The sequence below is a fragment of the Lates calcarifer genome, linkage group LG11 (genome assembly GCF_001640805.2).
Source record: "Lates calcarifer isolate ASB-BC8 linkage group LG11, TLL_Latcal_v3, whole genome shotgun sequence".
In the NCBI taxonomy this organism is placed as follows: Eukaryota; Metazoa; Chordata; class Actinopteri; family Centropomidae; genus Lates; species Lates calcarifer.
This window is the reverse complement of record NC_066843.1, coordinates 17,722,548-17,743,450: the sequence shown is the minus strand read 5'-3', so window position 1 is coordinate 17,743,450 and position 20,903 is coordinate 17,722,548. Positions and strand designations below refer to the sequence as shown.

Sequence of the window (20,903 nt, the reverse complement as noted above, 5' to 3'; positions counted from 1 at the left end):
TCCTCAGGGGAAGTTCAGGAGAGGTGCCGTCTAAAGAGTGAAAACAATAATAAACAGATGTGACTCAAACATGATTTTATTTCAGTTAAGTGACATATAAAAAACATAATTAAACGAGATTTTAAAAACATAAAAAAACACATCTTTGTTGCTATCACTTCAAAATAAATAGCTTATTTCATTACACATTTCTTTTAAAAAAAGGGTTTTATTCTGTCATAGAGCAATAGAACGTACACAATGGTAATCAAGTAATTAGTTTTATGCTGCTGACAGCAGATAATTGACGTAATCTAATGAGTGGTCTCTATAAACCCTCCTGAGACCATGAGACCATATGAAATCCTCCATACAAGAACACCAGTGTCAATTAATACATAGTAAGCCCTCTTCTGAGATAAGAGAAAACACTAGAAGCTAGCTGGAAAGCAATCCTCTTAATAGGCACTCACTCCTCCTGCTAGTAAATGTGACACACCTTGACGTCAGCCCCAGGACAAACCTGAAATATGTAGGAAGTGGGTTATTAAATGTCACCTTTGTTGTTAGTATTATGCAACTTTTTCTCTCCTATGCATTTCCAGATGTTATCTAGTAGCTATGTTCTGCCTCCTGTGTTGCTTTAGTTTCATCATCCCTGTATAAGTGGAATTTCCGTGGTTTGGTTCTGTGCAGTGTAAAGTGTGTCAGGACTACGAGGTGGAGAACGAGGTGATGGGAAGGCAGAGCAGAGAGCAGTAGGACGGGTGCAGAGGCTGGATTTGGCCTGGTAAGGGTTTGTAGGACCTCCAGTCTGAACTACTTCCTGGTTTACAGCACAGAGACACCTCACACCTGCAGATACAGAAGATACAGCATCACTGCATGTGTGTCGATAAATCCATGTTATGACTTATACTTGTTGTGGAAAGTAAACAAGTACTTTTACTCAAATATTTTAGGTACGGTACAGATATGAGGTACTTTGGTGGGATACATTGTTCTCTTTACTCTGCTACAATTAAGTGCTGTTGCTAGTTACTTTTCAAATTAAGATTTTACATAAAAACATTAGAAAGGACTGTAGGCATGTGACCCCTTGCAAAAAAGGTGTGTCTACATGTAGTCATGTTTCAGGCGTCTATAAGCTGTTAGCAGTTTCACCTCTATAAACTTCTCAAATGGTTTCATTTAAAGGGGCTATATGTAAGTTTTCTCTGCCATCAAACATGGTTTCTTGCTTGGAGTGGGTGGTGGTGATGCTCCCTTGCCAAGAGTTTCAGCCATTGTTGCTTTTACATAAATGATGTGCACTCTGAGCAGTGCTGCTACTTCAGGGCAATCTGGACACTACAGTGAACTGCTATTGGAAAGTGACAAGACCACTGGAGACAGCTCTTGGTGCATATAGGAATGATGTTTGATGCAGAACTCACAACATTTCTTCCAGACTGATAAGTAAGCAGCTGTTAATGCTAACATTGGCTACATAATGATAGCAAAAACTTACATGTTGAGGCTTAAAAAAAGCAAGAGAAATGTCCCAAAAATGAAAACAATTTGGTGCAATAGTATGAAGGTGCCTACCAGCAGATTCATCTGTACAGTTTACTTTTTTCTGTGGATTTTTGGACTTTACCTAAGTAAAGTTTTAATGATATCAGTGATGATGCTGTGTTGTACCTGGTCACACTTTGGATGAACTTCTTCTCATCCTGATCCAGACACACAGCAAATGTTGTCCCAACTTCTCCACCATTCACCTGCATCTTGTCCACCTTCACTTCTGATATTGAGATGTGCTGCCAGGGGAAATGAGCGGGGAGAAGGAGTGTAAGGAGGGGGTGTTTCAAAGGAACAGTGTGCATGAGATTGTATTTTGTATCATGAGTAAAACCACCATTCACCTGGTTGTAGTGCTTTTTAGACTTGGAGCACTGTCTCTTTAGGACTTCTGTCATTGTCAGCTGCAGACTCTCTATTCTTGAATCTGGACAGACAGAATTTGATTAACTCAGAAACCACACTGTAAACAAAAAGAAAATACAGAGCGAATGGGACTATGATAATCACCGTCACATAGCTGCTCTGGCTTCCTGCAGACTTTGTAAAGATTAATTGATGTGCAGACTATCTCCGTCTGGGTCCACTGACTCCTCCCACTAACAGCCACCTGTAATTGAGTGTAGATGTGTTGACCAGATAAAAAAAAAACAAAGTTCAGACTGTGAACTTAAATACACATCTTATTGTTTGACTTGCAGGAAGTCTGTGGGAACAATACCTTGTTGTAGGCAACATTTAGTGTTAAAGGGACAGCCTGTCGTTCTTCATCAATTCCAAACCTTTTGCTGGCAGCACCTATAAACAGAGCACAGTACACATTAGACTATATGAGTGTGTGTGTGTGTGTCAGTGTGGTATTGTGGCTGACTGGGAATGTCTGTCAGTGTGTGACTCACCCATGGCTTTAACAGCTCTGGTTCCAGCAGAGTGCCCAAGTTCCAGAGAGTGAATAAACACCTCCCTTCGCTTCTCTCCTCCAGCCAGAGTCAGCTGAGGAAGAAACAAAAAATTCCATAAGTGGGTACTGATTGATGGCCATTGTGTCCTGTCACATAAGTAGTACCTGGGGTGACTGACTATGTTTGTGTTCGTGTGTGTGTGTGTGTGTGTGTGTGTGTGTTGCTTCTCTAACCTCAGCCTGGTAGAGCTGCACCAGAACAGGCTGGTCTGCATGTCGGCAGTAGTAAAGCACCAGGTCGGCCAGCAGGGGAAGACGCTCCACACTGCCACTGCCTTCTGAGACATCACCTTCCTTACAGACAGTCTGAGTCATAGAGAACAAACAAAGGAATTCACAGGTTAATATAAATGGAAACAGTGCCATTAAAAGTTTTCACATTTTACTTTGTTACAACAGTGAGTCAGAGTAGATTTACAGTAAAGTTGGATTAACATTAATAGTGTCTTTTACCCAGAGAAAGTTAGATTAACTATGAATACATGTTTTCAACACATCAGCTGTTAAAAGGGTGCTCAATCTATTCAGTATTTCCCTTCCATAATGTTGTCAGATTTGTGAGACATATTAAAAAACACATGGGAGTCAAATTTGAAGTAGCAGAGGCTTTTGAGAGAGGTGATGATGCCGCTACAGAACGTACCTGACAAAGAACATCAGAGGACAGGCTGAGCAGACTGAGGACGTTCCGCTCATACCAGGGATCCATCATGCCCAACATCTGGGCTATATCTGTAGTACTGTCCTCCAGTACAAGGTCATTAGACTCCTGTCAGAATGAAGGAATAAAAAGTAACATTTCAGCAAATAGCATTTTATGTTATCACAGTATCTGTCCTGTTAAAAGGTCTATGAATTATTACAGAACTATCTGTACCACTTTCTAATGAAGTGTCCTTTAACAATGATTTATACTCAACTGTGACTGATGGCTTTTAAATCATTTACTATGATGACTATGATACTAATGATTTATGGATCCATGATAAGAATGAATAAAAACAAATAAACTGTAGGGTTGCCAGGTTGAGAAAATTATTTCTAGCTGGTTTTTATTGTTTGACAATAGAGTAACAGACCCCTTGACCTTTGACCTTAAGAAAAGGTGCTGCAGAGCATTTGGACCAAAATCCAATTATTAGCAACATATAATAAGCAATTTAAGACTTGATGGATTGTTGTAATAACTTTTATTAACTTTGTATTAACTTTATTGACTTATTATTTATATTTATATTAGAAGTTACTCATTAAAGTTTGCTGTTTGCAGTGATAAACCCACGAGCCTAATTATTAATGACTTATTAACATTTATAACTGCAGGCTTGGTGGCTTACCCTTTATAAATTACATGACTTTTAATCAGTGGTTTACTAACTGATCTATAAAACATGTGTAAATGTTTTATTAACAATTAACAATTAAGTCATTACTTACAACTTTTACGTCCTTTATAAAGGAGTCCTTAGTGAATTGGCATTGTACTAGTGACGTCTGCATAACTACACATTTACACATACATTTAAAATGTTGAATCAGCTAAGATGTGACAGTGACACATGCTCTCACCGCAGATGCAGCTTTGGTTGAACTTCCTGTCTGCCCCTCAGCTGGTGTGTGTCCTCCTCCTGGGCTTCCTGTAGTTCTTCTTTTGGTGGGTACAAAGTAAAACTGCAGTTTGCATGTCTTGGTGAGTCGTGGATGTTTACTCTCTTTCTGCTGCAGGATTGCTGTATGCCCTGGCTAACCTGCCGGCCTCTTTGTCACCTCCAAATACCACCACTTTAACCAGGGTGGGCACCTCCACCACATCCCCCTCATCACAGCTCAGGATCGGCCTCCTGCGGACACACATATGCTTCTGGGGGGAGAGAGGATCTAAAGTAGCGGAGGATGCCTGTAGAAGGCGGCCCTGTCTGGACAGGGACCTGGAGTGTTTGAGGGGTAACCCGGTTCTTTGAAAGTCTTTGGTGACATCATTACGATAGCCCATGCTCTGGACACGGCGGCAAACGTTCGGGCTGCTGGGATTCTTGAAAAGCATAGAGAAGCGCTCTACACCCAACAGGGATCTGGACTTCTTCTTAGGTTTCTTTCTAGCTTTTGGCTGGCTGTCTTGTCCTTCCTCTGTGTCCTCATGCCCTGTGTCCTCACTGAAATCACTCTCCACGCCTGATGAGCCTGATGGCACAGACCAGCTGGAGGAGAGAGAGTAGCTAGAAAACATGGAGTCTCTAGAAGAAGAAGATGCGGTGGAGATGCGGTGGTTTTGAAACTCATGGTCCACTTTGTTAATCTCCAACTCATCTTCCTCATCCACACTGGTGTCATTATTATCCTCCTCGTCTATTTCTGTTTTCAGGAAACAGTCTTCAGGTGAATCCAGGTCCCACTCATTTGAGAGAACTTCATTCAGAATATCTGCATGAATGTAAAAGAATTGAGAACAGAGAGAATTTTTAAAGCTAAAGACTGGTCTCTGATAAAAGGTGCAGGCATGGAGAGTTGTTCAAACAGAACTACTTACCAAAGTTGCCGTTGACCCAAGAACATGTGTGACATTTGGGGAGGGGCAGCATGAAAGTCTCAATAGTCCCTAATGAGAGGAGGTGATACTCAGATTAAGATTAAGAAGTATTGATGTTTCAGATGTTTGAGAATAAAACAAACAATGCCCTAACAGATAATAAGTACTTCTACTCCTAACAATAGTCTGGATCTCAGTCTGAAATGTATTTACATCCAGTTTGTCCATGATGTTTTATTTTTGTACTTTCTGTCTTACCAGTGTCCGGGCAGCCATCAGCAGGAACAGGAACAGCAAGGCTTTCTTTGAGCCTCTCCATGCTTTTTAGTAGACACTGTCTTGCTGTGCTGAGATCTGCTGTGGAGGCTGCTATCTCCATGCTCTCAGTCATTGCCTCCAGGAGCTGCTCCAACTCCTCAGGGCGCTTTGTCTGGAGGAACGGGAAGTTGTTTTAGGGAACATCGAAAAAAGAAGAAGAAAAAGAAAAAAAAAAAGACCAAGTGCAAGGCAGTGTTGGTCAGTCACCTGCAGGGTAGTGTGGAGTGCCTGTAGCTCATGTTTGTTGCCCAGAACAGCCTGAAAGCCATGCCGGATGAGGGTGATAGTGACATCTTTGTTGGAGGGCTGAGTACTACTCAGCCGCTCAGAGACAGACTGGACCTCTGGAGGTACATCTTCATCTGGGCTCACTAACAGTACCATCCTAATACAGACACATATACAAGAAAAGCAATGATGTGACTTAAAGTTAAATTCAAGTTGAATGTTGTTCAAGTGCCAAGAAGAATTATAAGCTGTGCAGAAACAGTAGCGTTGTTTTAATGGCATTTATAGTGACTGTGTATAAAGTTGGAAATAACTTACGTGGTTTTAGGGCTGTGAACCTCAGGGGAAAACCCCTGCTCTGTTCTCACCAGTCTTTGAAATGAAATACCTGTACCAAAAGCAGACAGACAATTTAGTATAAATTTAGTGGGCAAACACCACCCCCGTATGGTCAGAGATGACAGATGACACATGAAGGATGCCAAAAACAGTAGTTACCAGCCTTTCTTTTTTAAAGCATAACCTCCAACCCAATCACCATCAGTACCAACTACCACGTTCCAAATGTGCTCATTTAAACAGACTTTAAACTGCATGTTATTAAATAACATTAACTATATCAAAGTGGACATTTGTACAGTTATTTTTTTTATTCTATTTTTGCATTTGTGCTACTAGTAGGAAGAGCTAGTCATTTCAAACATTTTTTTTTAGCTATCTCACGATTCATCCATCACCAGCTAACTCTTTTAACAATTTCTTTTAGCTGACTATTTTAACCAGGTATCCATTACTTTAAACTACCTATTTGAACCATGATTTATTCATTACTTTTAGTTATTTCAACAATTCATTCAGCTGAGCATTTCAGTTTCTTGTATTACTATATATATATATATATATATATATATATATATATATATACTATATTATTATTGCAACAGTTAATCCCTTATACTCTATTGGCTTTACTTTAACAATGCATTTAATAGTTTTTGCTAACTACTTCAACCATTTACCTAACCATTTTAGCTAATTCACAATTTATTCACTAGGCTAAATTTAGCTAGCTGAACTGTTTTGTCATTACCTCCAGCTATATTTTTTTTAACCATTCACCCGTCACTGTTAACCAATTTCTTAGACTTCTCTGCTAGTTTGCAAACTAGTTTTCACACACTCATTTGCAAGCCTGTGTTCAGGTGTTACAGATGACTCAGTAATGAATACTTTTTAATCAAACAATATTTTCAGTTTTTTCAAGTTAGTAGAGCTATAATCTTTTCACCTGCTGCCTGACACTACTGTGCCTGTACCCCTGATTGGTTATCACACCATAAAGCAACAGTTTGATTTCTCACTTTCCAAGGAAAGCAGAGGGATGGCACTTTTCACTCCAGTTCATAAGAATGCAGCACTACCTGGTGCTCTGAGTTCCTGCTGGATGATATTTAGCAGGCGTTTACTGGCAGAGCAGCAAGGCTCAGGCCAGGACAGAAAACTATGGAACAACAGGTAGGCCTTCTGCAGCACGCCACATTCTGGAGCCACATAAGGAGCCTGAAAGAGACAGAAAAGAAATGAGTGATGCAGCTTTATAAAAACTGTGCAATGGATACTCAAAATTGGAAGAGTCTCTGCTTATTCATCCACTTAACATAAATTACACCCACTCACTTTAAGAAGGGTTGAAGAGAACAAGAGAGAGAGGGGCACCACAAGTTCATACTGACACTGCTCTAGCACCTGTAAAAGAATAAAAAAAATTCGGAACTGAAACACACTGACGTACCACATATTACACTGACCAGTTTGTGAAATAATGTTGGTTTTTTAGCTCTTGACCTCTTTTGTTTTCCTCAGTATTTTCTGTAGAAGGATGAGGAAGTTGTGGGGATCTCTCTTCACAAGTTCCTCCAAACACCAGCGGTTTATGCACAACCCAGCTAGTCAGACATAGAAAAACACACAAGTTGAACCAACCATTATTTCTCCTTTTGGGTTTCATTCTGAAGACTAGCAGTAAACAAGATATTACTAAGATATACAACCAATATTACACATAACAGAGAGATGCTGATGATTACGCCACTTTTCCATGTTGCCAAAGTTCTGAATGAATCTATTACCAAGTAAGAATTTCAAAAGTAAACTTGCATAAAGCAACATGATCCTCCCCCATTGTGTCTGTCACTCTGTCACTCCTCATTCTGTGTCACCACTTTCACTTCCCACTTGACTCTATATCATGGACAATATGTTCCCTGTTGGTTATCCAGAATGTGTTTTGAATATTATCCTGGTTACCCATCTAATTACATTTTCCCCCAACAATGCTTTTAACATATCATCTGTACTTTTTGCTAGATATATGTATCTGGATTAGGTCTTACCGTTCCAGAGTTGTTTGTCAGGAGTGTCAAGACCCAGGTCACAGAGGCAACGCTCAAGGACATGCTGGATACGATCTTCCGTGCAAGAGGTGTGCTCCATCTTCTGTAGAGGCATCACAATATCCACAGATGAATACAGAAGGTAAACTAACAGGAAGTCCCAAAACATAAACAAGAATTACACCCTATTATTGTGCTCCGGGAAACCAATATATTATTTCTCTTCAGTAGTCTGAACTTCCTGTCACTGCTGTTGCCAACACTTTACAGTCATTGTTGTTCCTGTCCAGAAACAATCAAACACAGTCCAGAGTAACAGGCTCACTCGCACAGAGATGCAAACACAAATGTCCACAGCAAAGACGTCAGGGCGGAATATACAGCCTGCCACTTCCTACCAGAGCCAGTGAGTCATAGACTGTATGAGTGGACCGGAGGTGAGCTGGTCAAAAACAGCCGCCACAACTTCTACTTTTTCATTCTTAAAATCAGCTGGTGACATCAGATTTCACATGACTCAAAACTGGGATGGAAATGAATCTTACCAAAGGACAACTTCCTATTTGATCCTCAGTTTCTTTGCTCAGTTATTCAAAATTTCAGTGTAAAAGTATCATTCAACTTAGTTAAAATAATAAAACTACATGACAACAACACAACAATTCTGAAAAACAAAAGACATACTACAGATCACATGACACCTGTGGTTAGGGTGCACTGATGACAAAAACACAGTGACCACACAAACAAACAGGCAGCTTAGGAAACAATAACTTTTCTTTGGGGTAATTAAAGACTTAATATGTGAGCAGATTATGCATGACAGGGCTTCCTTCAGTTCCTATTGTGATTAATTGAAAAAAATCAAATGAAACCAGCAGACTGCCATGAGACATGAAAACAAATATTTCCCTTGGGAGTCCTCAGCATGTTTGGTCTCCAGGATGTCGATGTGCATACGGAAGCTGTAATTGTAACCAGCTGTGGCAGACATATCACTGCCAGTGTGAATAATGTTTGTAGTGACACAACTGGAAAACGGGGGTCACCTGTGCCCATCAAAACAGGAAGAGGCCCTCCCGGGAAGCATGTGATGCAAATAAATGCTCTTTAAAATAATTTAACAGATTACTTAAGACAAGACATGGGGAGAAATTACATTTTAACCGGTTGCATAATAGTGTATCAGAGTAGATACTGCCACAGCCATATCAGAAAAACTCAAGTATGGCTCATCAACACCACCAGTCCAGCTATGTTTCAAACATTTATCCATTACTTTTAGTCATTTCAACATTTATCTGTTAGCTGTCTATTTCAACTCTTCATCATTATTTTTAGCAAATTATTTCAGCTGTGTATCTGTTGCTATTATTATTATTACATACACTCTTTGCTATCTGTTAGCATCCATTCATTACTTTTAGCTGTTTTAATGATTTATACTGTGCTTACAGCTTATTTAAACTACTGTGTGTCTTCATTACATTTAGCTGTCTATTTCAACCATTTACCAGTAAATCTTGACTAAGTTCTCTGCTCGCTTGCAAACTAGATGTGACGCACTCTCTGCACCTGACTCAGTTATAGTTTTTATATTTTTAATTAAGCTCCCTTTTTTCAAATTCATTAAGCTACCTCACAATCTTTCCACCCCCTGGCAACTGCAAGTCAATATAACAGAGTATACAAAAGGCAAGAATGAACTGATAAGCTGTGGTAAGTCAGCCTATTGATTTAGCAAGGTTGTATTAGTGTAACACTAAAATTAACCTAACCCCAATACCACAAAGCACAAAATAATTACATGTATATGTGGCATATGAAACCATGAAGATTTATTTGCAGCAGGGAAACTTGTGCAGACAGCAGCTCTGTTTATGGCAGTACCTGACATATCCCGCTTCAACAAGTGAGCCCATCAATTGTCTACTGAGGAAGCAGGTGTTATTCCATTGTATGTAATCAGGCTATATTGTCCAGCCCTGCCATGCAAACTTGACTGTTACTACCGCAACACAAACATACTGATCTCTGCTGGGGCTTCTCTAAACGTTAAGATTATTTAAATGCAGATATTGTTTAACTGCATGTGTTAAAGTGAGTGAAAGAGAGGGGAATAGGCTCAGCCATGATGCTCAGAGTGGATGATGTGCAGCTGACATACTCAATAATGTATTAAATACTTCACCAAACAGATTTTCTGCTGTGTAATCCTGATTGCACTGACTTCAGCTGTAAGCAGCTTTTAAAAGAAGGGGAACAGGAAATCTGCAGAGCTTGAATAACACTTTGCAGTTAGATCTGATGAAAGCTGCGTAACAGAGGCTTCTTCCTACTACAGAAAGGATATAAGAAATGATAAAATAATGTGTGTCCAACGTTGAGGCAGGCTGATAATACATAATACAGATACATGGAACATACAGCAAATATGCTGAAGCAAGAAAAAGAAATAAAACAGAGAAAGAAATAAGGCATTGCTTGGTAGAGGGGGTACACACAGAGAGACACAACTCTTACCTGTAACTGCTTTTATCTCTGTCCTAGATCATCCCAGATCGACCACAGTTGTCATACACCAGTGGAGGGAAACAATACGGAGACCACATCCTCCTGTGACTTTTCAAAAATAGACCCTCCAACTGCACAGTCAAGAGAGTGTGTGCTGCAAAACAGGAACTGCATGAGTCTTTATGCTGAGGTGGTGTACATGACATTGTGTTGATGATCAGTATAGGAGGAGTCTCATTTGACACAAGAACTCATTTAGAACATTGTTGCCTTGTTGAAATTATTTGTTTCATCATGTTCTTACAGTATACTGATAATCTACTTGAAAATATGGTAAATGTGTTTTTTGTATATGTGACATGAAAACAATGTATTCATATTCAGGTGAGCTGAATGTGAATGCAATGTAAAATCTCTGGATGTCAGCTCACCTCTCTGACAGAACTGTACTCATCCAGGACAGACAATACTCATTCTGGCCACTCACTCTTTCAGTTGTTCCTCTCTCAGTGAAAAGTCAGAGTGAGAGCCCTAAAAACACCACTTCCCTCTCACAGCCCCCAATTCATCTCTGCCGCTTGCACCCTACTACACAGACTCACAATGTATCACCCATCACAGATTCCTGATCTCCTCTGCTCCCTATCCTTTGCACATATGCACGCTGTACTCAGTGTGTCGATGTTCACACTAAGAACATTTGTACTTGCATTATTTATCTCACTGTGTACTTATCACCATGAATTTATCTGATTGCCCTGAACTTATCTGACGACATCACCAGCGCATTTGATCACATACACATTCTTAGTGAGAGCCCAGAAGAGCCCAGCAAGTGCATGGATTAATGTTCAAAAAGTGCAGTTTGTCTTTCAGAAAATGGCCTACAACAAATGTTTGTGCAAGAAATTTGCATCCACTTGCAAATGCTACGACAATGTATATTATCTGCTGCAATATGAGAAAAAGAAAGTAAATATGCACACAAAAAGGCCGATTAGCAGAAGCCTGCTGACAGGCTACAAGTCACATGATCTTACATTTATAGTATATCTGATATTTGGACATTCCTATCTCATATCATACTACTGGCCAAAACTGGTAAATGAGTAGATGAGTAAATGTAAAATGAGGTAAACAGCAAAATAGCCAGTGTTGAATTAACACTGAGAGTGTTACATTTATCACTAGAAAAGCGTTTATATGTGTCCACTCTTTTCAGTGTTAAATTAACACTTTTAAAAGGGTGTTTGGGCAATTTAGAGAAACCAATTAACCTGCTTGTCTTTGGATTGATGAGAGGAAGCTGAAGTACCCACAGAGAACCCATGCAGGCGCAGACATACAGAAAAGCCCCAGGTGAACCAGGGCTCGAACCGGGCCTTTCTTGCTATGAGGCAACAGGCCTAACCACTGCACCACCATGCCACCAGTGTGGACATACCTACAACAACCAAAATCCACACCATCTGCACACTTTCAGGAATTTAGGGGTGTTCACAGTTTGCCTGCTGTGTCAGGAAATGGTACATACAAATGGTAATGCAACATATTTACTTCCATTTGCAAAAGCTGCAACATCAGACAATCAACAACAGAAAATAAATACTCATATACAAGGAGTGGTGTGTGATAGTTGTTGTGTGTTATATGCCATTTCCTAGTAGTTTACTGATAACTGCATGACAGCCAATGATTTCCTTTGAACACATCAGTTGATCATAAAAATGTTGCCTGATGGTTTATGGTAGGACCAGCAGGAAAACCCCACTTGGTGTCTGATAATGAAACCAAAACACATTCTGATGTGTTTTAAACTAAAAAAAAACTCTAAAAACTTTTTTGTATCTTCATCAAAATTTAACTGCAGCATATTTCCTCCTACTGAAATAAAGTAGTATTTTTAACGTGTAGTTCAATAATTCCACCACAAGATGTCGCTGCTCCCTCTCCCTCCGCAGAGACACCCTAAAGGCTCCAACTCCTCTCGTCTGAATGAGTGGACCCCCTTTTTTTCTATAACAACAGAGAGGAGAGGGAATGGGACAGAAAGAGATAGAGGTGGGCAGAGGTGTGACTGAGTGGTCAGACAGAGGCAAAGGCAGACTCAGAGCCAGCTGGGCATTTGCCATATCTTATTTTTTATTTAGGAATTTCAAAGGAGAGGGGGGGGGGAGCTGATAGCAGTAGTTTTTTTTTCGTGCGTAAACGGGATAGCTTGCTCTCCAAAATTCTTAGGAGTTCTGCTACACTTTCAGACTGAGGAGTGTATTTGGAGGTAGTGTCCTGGGTGGAGTTTTCTTTGCCTCGTAAGAATATTTCATACACATTTAGTCTTACATGCTTCGCTAGTGCGTCCAAGTTTTTCCAAATATCTCTCTGAGCATCATTTAAGTGTGTTACTGTTTTATACTTGCATTGACTTTGCCTTTGTCATAATTAATTCTTAATATATATCTCTATATATTTTTGATTGTTTTGTCTTCGTTGCTTTTCAGCGCAAGAGTCCCTGCGGTGCACGGATTACAATGCAAAGGATTTTGGAGGTTTGGGTCACCTTGGTGACAGTTTCTGCGCTGACCAAGGGGGTCTTTGGAGGATACGGGCTGAGTATGTTTGCTGCACAGTCTTCCCCTCCAGACCCGTGCTATGATGAGAACGGGAACCCGCGGAGATGCATCCCCGATTTCGTCAACTCCGCTTTTGGGAAGGACGTGCGCGTCTCCAGCACCTGCGGAAACCCGGCCGCCAGGTACTGCGTGGTGACCGAGAAGGGAGAGGAGAGGACGAGGGACTGTCACACGTGCGACGCCGGGGATCCCAAGAAGTCCCATCCACCTGCGTATCTAACAGACCTCAACAACCCTCACAACCTCACCTGCTGGCAGTCTGAAAACTACGTGCAGTATCCGCAGAACGTTACCCTCACCTTGTCGCTGGGTAAAAAGTTCGAGGTCACCTATGTGAGCCTGCAGTTCTGCTCACCTAGACCCGAGTCCATGGCCATTTACAAGTCCATGGACTATGGCAAGTCATGGGTGCCGTTCCAGTTTTATTCCACTCAGTGCAAGAAGATGTATAACAGGCAGAATAAGGCAACAATCACCAAGCAGAACGAGCAAGAGGCCATCTGCACGGACTCCCACACAGACATGCACCCTCTGACAGGTGGACTCATCGCCTTCAGCACCCTGGACGGCAGACCGTCGGCGCACGACTTCGACAACTCCCCGGTGCTGCAGGACTGGGTGACGGCCACCGACATCAAGGTGATCTTCAGCCGGCTTCACACGTTTCGGAGACGAGAACGAGGACGACTCGGAACTGGCCCGCGACTCCTACTTTTACGCCGTGTCGGACCTGCAGGTCGGAGGACGGTGCAAGTGCAACGGGCACGCTTCAAAGTGCGTCAAGGACAGAGAGGGGAATCTGGTGTGCGAGTGCAAACACAACACGGCGGGACCGGAGTGCGACAGGTGCAAACCTTTCCACTATGACCGACCCTGGCAGCGCGCCACGGCGAGAGAGGCCAACGAGTGTATCGGTAAGTCCCTCATTGTGTTGTCTTTCACCGTGGAAATATTTTACCGTTTTAAACAATTCAGTCCTAAATTATATTATTCTATTCATGTAGTAGATGTTGTAAAAATAAGACACTTTTATTACCACTGTGTTCAGCCTTTACGCACAACAATTGTCCACCGGCCAGCTGTTTATTCGTTAATGGGAATTTTATATTTATTTATTTTTCTTACTGGGAATGAAATACAGAAGGAACTCTCTCCTGAAAAGATAATATTCTCATTTTTGTAAATATCCTGAGATATCTTTAAACTAAAAGAAATATTAGCGAACACGAACGGATTTATAGATGGTGATCTGAATGTAAATTAGGGTATAATTAATTTGATTGTGGCCAAATAAATCCTGGTTGAGGCAAAGAGAGAGAGAGAGAGAGAGGAAGGCCTCGAGCTGAAATCCTACAACCTAAATGGTGAAAGAACTGAAGAAACGGTTTAATAAAATCAAATGAAATCTTTGTTGAAATTACTAATTCAAAAATCAGCATATCTCCTTGCTGGTATTATCACAACTTAATATATGTCCAAAACAAAGTTAACTACTGTTGACACAAGCACAGGAAAAAAGTGACACGTATTTACATAACCTGGTTAAAACGTAATTTAATTTAGAAGAATTTAGGCCTAAATAAATTGCAGGTAATTTATATCTAAATTGTTAAATTCTTTTACGTGAGAGAAACTGATATTATATTTATCACCATCATCATCATCATTATATTTATCAAACAGCACCGGCCTTTTAAAAGAAACTTAAAGGCACATAATTTAGCTGAGTTATAATGGACATTGTTCAAACCATGTACAGTATTCCAAGATAAAATAAAGAATTTTAAGTGTTTCAGAAGCTATATATTTTGTTCAGTAATGCACCTTGTATGCATTTTGTTGGCCCTTGATTTTTATCAACATCCAGAAGAAATTCCTGAACAGAAAGGAAAAAGGGCAGGAAGTCATTTCAGTGAACAAAGTGCGCCTGTCCGAATGCGTAATTGCGTTTTGACCTGCGTTTCCGACTGTAGTAGCAGTTTAATAGGAAGGAAACCTTGCAGCTGCAGAGATAGACTGCAGGGGCGTGTTGTGTTTCCATAAGCAGGTGCTATTACAGATTGGATGGGCGATTAGGGCGGTTTTATTGACATTTTTGGCACGTAGAGTATAAACTGCCACTTTAGAGCCAGTAAACTATTCAGAGAGGAGGACAAAGCGCGAGGTAATTTGAAGCCAGATCTGAGTTTTTTTTATTGTAGCGGCACAGAGCGAGCGTATTTGCTGTGATACTTATTTTCAACAGAGCTGGGGGCTTATATCAACAGCTCAAGCCCCCTGAGCTACAGCGAAGCAAACCTGGAAAAGTAACAAGTTCCAACACTGCCATGGTTTGCTCAATCAAACGGAACAAGTGAACAAGTTGTTCCCCTTGGCCTCCGCCTTTCGCCTCTGCAAAGCCAGCATGTGAGTGTATTTTACTAAAACAAAAGCTTGTCACTTGTGGCATCCATCTCGCTGTCAGTGGGAGCCCCACCCCACCCCCAGCCCCATCTCGCCTTTTTGTGCGCGCGGTGTCATCAGATAAAACCACAGAAAAGCCAGACTGCATGTCTTCCAAAGAGGAAATAATAAGGGTGGCCTGACACCTTAGCATGAAAGAAGAAGACCCAGGGGGAGGGGTTGCTTCCATTGAGCAGTGGGTCCATATGGTCTGGCAGTGGGGATGCAGGGTGGTTGGTGCTAATGATCTGTCTGGATTTCTCCTCCCTGCTGCAAGACATTAGGACATTAAGATGAGGTGTGGTTGTGGGAGAGTAGTTGGTTTCACTCACTGGTGGCAGGCATCAAGGAAGTAAGACAGAGTCAGTTTCCCATGACTTTGCATGCAGGGTTGCCATCATGTTGTCAGGAGGCATTTATGTTGGCAGCAGCAGCTTTCACATTCCTATCAAGCGGAGCTGCATGACTTACAAATATGTCCATAACACCAGGGACGGGGCCAGAGTGGCACTGGTCCCCCCTGCAGTCTGATTGGTCCCCTTTGGTGCCCCCCCACCCTCTGCTCAGTTGGCTTGTTAGTATTATGGATGGATTACTGGACAGGCCTGCCAGGTACAGGCCCACGGTCCCCTGGACCAGAGCCTCTGTATGATATGACTGTTTGCATTTCTGGTTGGAAAAGCATCTGAATGGCTAGAAAGAGACACAAAGGCATTTCCCGCCTTTCATTCAGGGTGTCTTGCTCTTATATAGGAGTGGTTGGGGGCCCTGTACATGTCTGTGTCCAGTTGTGCCCATTGTCCCATAATCTGCCCATGTCTGTAGGCTATTTGGAATAACAGCTATTAATTGATGTTATTTCATATTAGAATACTTGACATTATATAAAGTCATTTATTTGGCATTTGGCAATGTATAGTTTATTTCTGCCAAGAAGCACAGCTTTAAATGATTCTTAACACATCCTTACTTATTTTTCAAAGGTGCAGTCCTTCTTTGAAACTGTGCCCCAGTCCCATTCATATGTTTCTAAAACATACAAACAAAAAGCTTAAATACATTAATGTGTGATAATGTTTGACCACAACCTATAATTATTTATGTAAAGGAATGAAGAAGGTTGAGAAACACACACACACACACACACACACACACACACACACATGTGGTGACACGTCAGGCTCTCCTGTCCCAGGCAGCTGCTTCATATTCTCTCCATGTTCAGCGTAGCACTGACCCCTGACAGTCAGGCCCCCACTCCTCTCCTGGCCTGACTGATGGGCTGTGAAGGGAACTGTGGGAAACTTCTCCTTGCCAAGTGGGTTTTGAGGCAAGTTGAAAATGGTAGCCTCAGTCACTCATACGTGTAATTTTGCACTTGTTCAATTTCGACTTTGTTTTTGCTGTCACCCTGCCATGCGACGTTCTGTGTTATAATGTCCGAGAGTCAGCTGGAGGTTCAATCACTCCTGTTTCCTTGCGCTTCTGATGTGCTCTCAGAGAACACTTTCACGCACATGTTCTGGCACTCAGCTGGCTTTTCTCTGGCTTCAGATGTATTTGATATTAAAAACTTTAAAGAGAGATGTGTAATTTCATCGAGCCATCCTGTCTCATGGGATACAAATCTGTGCATCTTTGATCACAAAGTCAGGTACCATCTGTCCTGCCGGAAAACACTCTGTTTTTGTGCTCTGCTCAAAGTACTCGGTATTTATTAAACCTACACAGAAATCTTTGTGAGGAAGAGTCGACATGTTTGCCACCCACAACGTAGCTGAATTAGGATATGATTGTATCAATTGCCTGCTGGCTCTGCTCCCAGTCTGTGAAGCACATACTGGTACTCTCTGCAACAGCTCCAAAAATAGAGAGAGCACAGAATATAAATACAAAGAAGGTTTGGTTACAAATATAAATATGATGGAAGAGGTTTGAAAGCACTAACAGGGGTGGGTGTTTGAATGTTAAAATCGATGCTATAGACTCATTTAAGCCATGTAATGAGTCTAGATCAGTGGCACTTTATCCACAGCCCTGTCAGATGAAGATATGTTCCCTACATCAACACAACCAGTGACTTCACCTGAATTCTAAAATGATTTAAATTTGATATTATTTAGCACTGTTAATTATATAAACGTGAACTTTACTTACAATATTTAAAAAATAGTCACAACATTTAATTGTGTCAGTCAAGCTCACATTTGTACAATTACTTAGAAGCTGGATGTTTTATCCATTTCTGTTCTATTACCAAACTGTTTAACCACTTATCCAGTGTTTTTAGCTACCTGTTACAAGCCTTTATCTATTACATTCAGCTAACTGTTTTAACCCATTATCCAGTACTTTTAGCTGATTGTTTTCACAGTTTTAGTTAACCATTTATTCAATACTCTTAGCTAACTGTTTAGCCATTGGATTAGCTTTAGACCGCAGACCTGTTCCAATCATTTATAAACCACTCTTAGACTTCTCTGCTAACCTGCTAATTACTTTCACACTCAGATAGATAGATAGATAGATAGATAGATAGATAGATAGATAATAATAGATAGATTTTTAAAAAATCAAAAATGTATTTACATTTTTGCTGGCTGGGAGTCACTGCAACAAATCAGTCAAGACTGCCTTTAGAAAACAGCTTATTTTTTGAACTCTAACCCACTTGCATGACAGCAGCTCAGAGAGAGAGGAAACACTGGTACAGACAGGAGGAAACCAGACCCTTAAAGTACAAGGACACCACATTCACCATGGTCTGTTTTACAGAGCCACTCCACATCTAAGATCAGCTTTCCTATTTGGTTCACAATTGAGACACAATGATTTAAATCCCAAGATGCATTTTAGGGGGTTGCAGGCTGAGAGTATGGACCAGTCTTTGTCCATGTGGCTGACTGGGACCATTGACACTGTTTCTGCCGACGATGACTGTGTCGCCAGCCTCCCCTGGGTTGCCAGCTTGGGCAAAGCCAGGCCTGCTCACCATCTGGGTCTCATTTCAGTTCCACGGCAGCGGCCCATGTGACAGGAGAGAAGAATTTCTGTAAAACATGATGTCATAGATTTTTTTGCAATAGAAGTTACACTGTCTCGCTTGTTCTCTGGTATTTTAGTTCCTTCATTCCTTCTCCCCTCTCTTTCTCAGTCATTGTCTTGCTCATCACTGTGTGACAATGCCAGGGGGGCACAGTCAGGCATTTCCATTTAATTTGTAAGTTAAGACATATTTTAGGGTTTTGATTTCTCATGTGTTTTTAGTCAACAATAGCCACAGGACACTGCAATTTCTGTGGTTGTTTTTGTTTTGTAGACTTCTGTTTTAATGGGTTTCATGTTTAAATACTTTACCTAAATATATTGCTTAAATACGTTGTATAATACAGTAATGAAAACAGGCTGCATTTGCAAAGTTAATGTGTCATAACCCATGTTTATAATGTGTCATAGATGAAGCAAGGTAGGTTTTCACGCACCTGTTTTTATGTACATTTTCGATTAGCTAACCCCAACGGCAAAATGCAACAAAGTGTAAACTTAAACAGATTTAATGACTAAATTAGTGCCACCAGCTGTTTATCTTGGCAAACCAGCTCCTAATATGCTGCTGCTAACAGGAGCAAATGAAATGTTCATTAATCAATATTTTCTTTGCTGAATATCTTGAAATTCGATTAACATTTGGATTGAAAACCACCTAAAGATTTCATTTAACAAGAGAGTCCTGATTCAATCCCGTTGGCAGCAAGTGAAGTACCCATGCAAGGCAATGAGTCCTCACCAGCACAGGTTTTGACCTTTGACCTCACCCTGGTAGGCAAAGAGAACTTTATCCTTTGTGGATGAATAAAGCATGATATACCCAAATTCACCAATATGGAGGAGTAAACATTTACAGCAGATGTTGGTCATGCAGGAAAAAACATGTCTGAAAAAAATGAAAACAAATAAATGTGATTGTGAGCGTCTTGCTCTTGTTGTGGGCTGTTTGTTTGTATTCCCATTAGTGATTACAGGGGTACAGCCATTTTCCCCTGGGTCCACAACAACCTAACAACATTACAACCTTCAGATGTGTTGTGAAAATAGTCTAAATAAGACCAAGAGCTGAACACATCTCTACAAAGTGCATTTCATAAAAATTACATGGAAATAGTTGTAGTGTGTACAAAAAAATAGATACTAGAAAATCTGGAGTGGTTAATAGAAACCAGGTGTGTTGCAGGTTAGGAAACATTCAGGAACATTTTTTGGCATTCCAGCAGCATGGAAAGTCAGACACCCCTGAAAATCCCACCAGGAGCAGAGTGCCAGTTAGATGGACTGACGAGTCTCAGTCATCTAGAACGTATTGAGTGCTGCTCGGGGGCACTGGGGAGGAAAATTTAAATGGTTTGACCAGTGGGAGTTTAGTAATCACAAGTGACCTCGAAGCAAAAATTTATAATAAACCAATCAGTTTCAATCAGCAAAATCAAATATAAAGCAGACTTGCATATGCTTTTCTTATGAACATTAGGAAAGTGTCTAACTTTATCAGAACAACTGGCGTGACTGCCTCCTCTGGAGACAAACAGACCTAAACCACTAACAGAGAGCTGGAGATGGACTTTGTGGAAACTGTGACAGGAACCATGGTCACTCACAGCAACTGAAGCTAATTTTATTGTCACTAACTATTCTGCAGCTCTGTCACAGTTTAAAATTGCTCAAGATTCAAGTTCATGTTCACAAGGATGAAGTGAAATGTGTTTAAAAGAGGATTTTGTGAGATTTTTTTTTTTCCGATGACTTGACGTGCAATGCTTAGGGACTGTGTGAAAATTATTTTGGTGGTGAAGAGGGTTTCAATTTATGTAAAAAAGCAAGGGCCTCCCTAGAATTACTCATCATCTCTTTGAACACTCCTCTTAACTCAGCACCCCAGCATGGCTAAATAATACAACAATATTGCATTGGTTTATCTCATTCCATCACTGAGGTATAGCACAAAGAAATAAGGAGAGTCTATCTCCATAATGTCTGTATGGAACAATGATTTTCACATAGCCACCAACTGTACATTAAAAACTCAACAAGAAAATGTCACATTTTTGGCAAACATAATTAAATGGTGAATACTTACTGTTTTGGTTTATATGGAGCTGGTAAGTGAACAAAATGAATTAACTTGGGGAAAAAAGACTTAACTGACCCCCCTTCCCTGGGATAATTTGCATACAGTCTTAACAAAAAAGCGATGTGTGATGACTCTGTCCAACTGCCAAACTGTCAAACTGCTTCATGTTTTGCAATCGCTGCTCTCCACTTGCTATTTGTTTTTGTAGGTCTCTACTTCTTCT

The 20,903-nt window shown here is 40.8% G+C and overlaps 2 protein-coding genes across 2 annotated transcripts in view; one reads left to right on the top strand and one right to left on the bottom strand.

Moving 5' to 3' along the window:
* Window positions 1-60: 60 nt before the first annotated feature.
* Window positions 61-10,655, bottom strand: LOC108898700 (phosphoinositide 3-kinase regulatory subunit 5-like). The gene is given in 19 exon segments (XM_018698695.2): window positions 61-834; window positions 1,663-1,781; window positions 1,887-1,969; window positions 2,053-2,152; window positions 2,264-2,340; window positions 2,442-2,535; window positions 2,678-2,809; window positions 3,147-3,272; window positions 4,073-4,228; window positions 4,230-4,924; window positions 5,031-5,099; window positions 5,289-5,460; window positions 5,556-5,733; window positions 5,895-5,964; window positions 6,998-7,136; window positions 7,254-7,322; window positions 7,422-7,522; window positions 7,970-8,072; window positions 10,493-10,655. Coding segments are annotated over 18 exon segments (2,622 nt in total). The 5' UTR covers window positions 8,070-8,072; window positions 10,493-10,655; the 3' UTR covers window positions 61-692.
* Window positions 10,656-12,532: 1,877 nt separating this feature from the next.
* Window positions 12,533-20,903, top strand: part of ntn1b (netrin 1b) — a 43,626-nt gene continuing 35,255 nt past the window's right edge. The window contains 3 exon segments of the mRNA XM_051074005.1: window positions 12,533-12,792; window positions 12,982-13,776; window positions 13,778-14,027. Coding sequence (XP_050929962.1) covers window positions 13,012-13,776; window positions 13,778-14,027 — 1,015 coding nt within the window. The 5' untranslated portion in view covers window positions 12,533-12,792; window positions 12,982-13,011.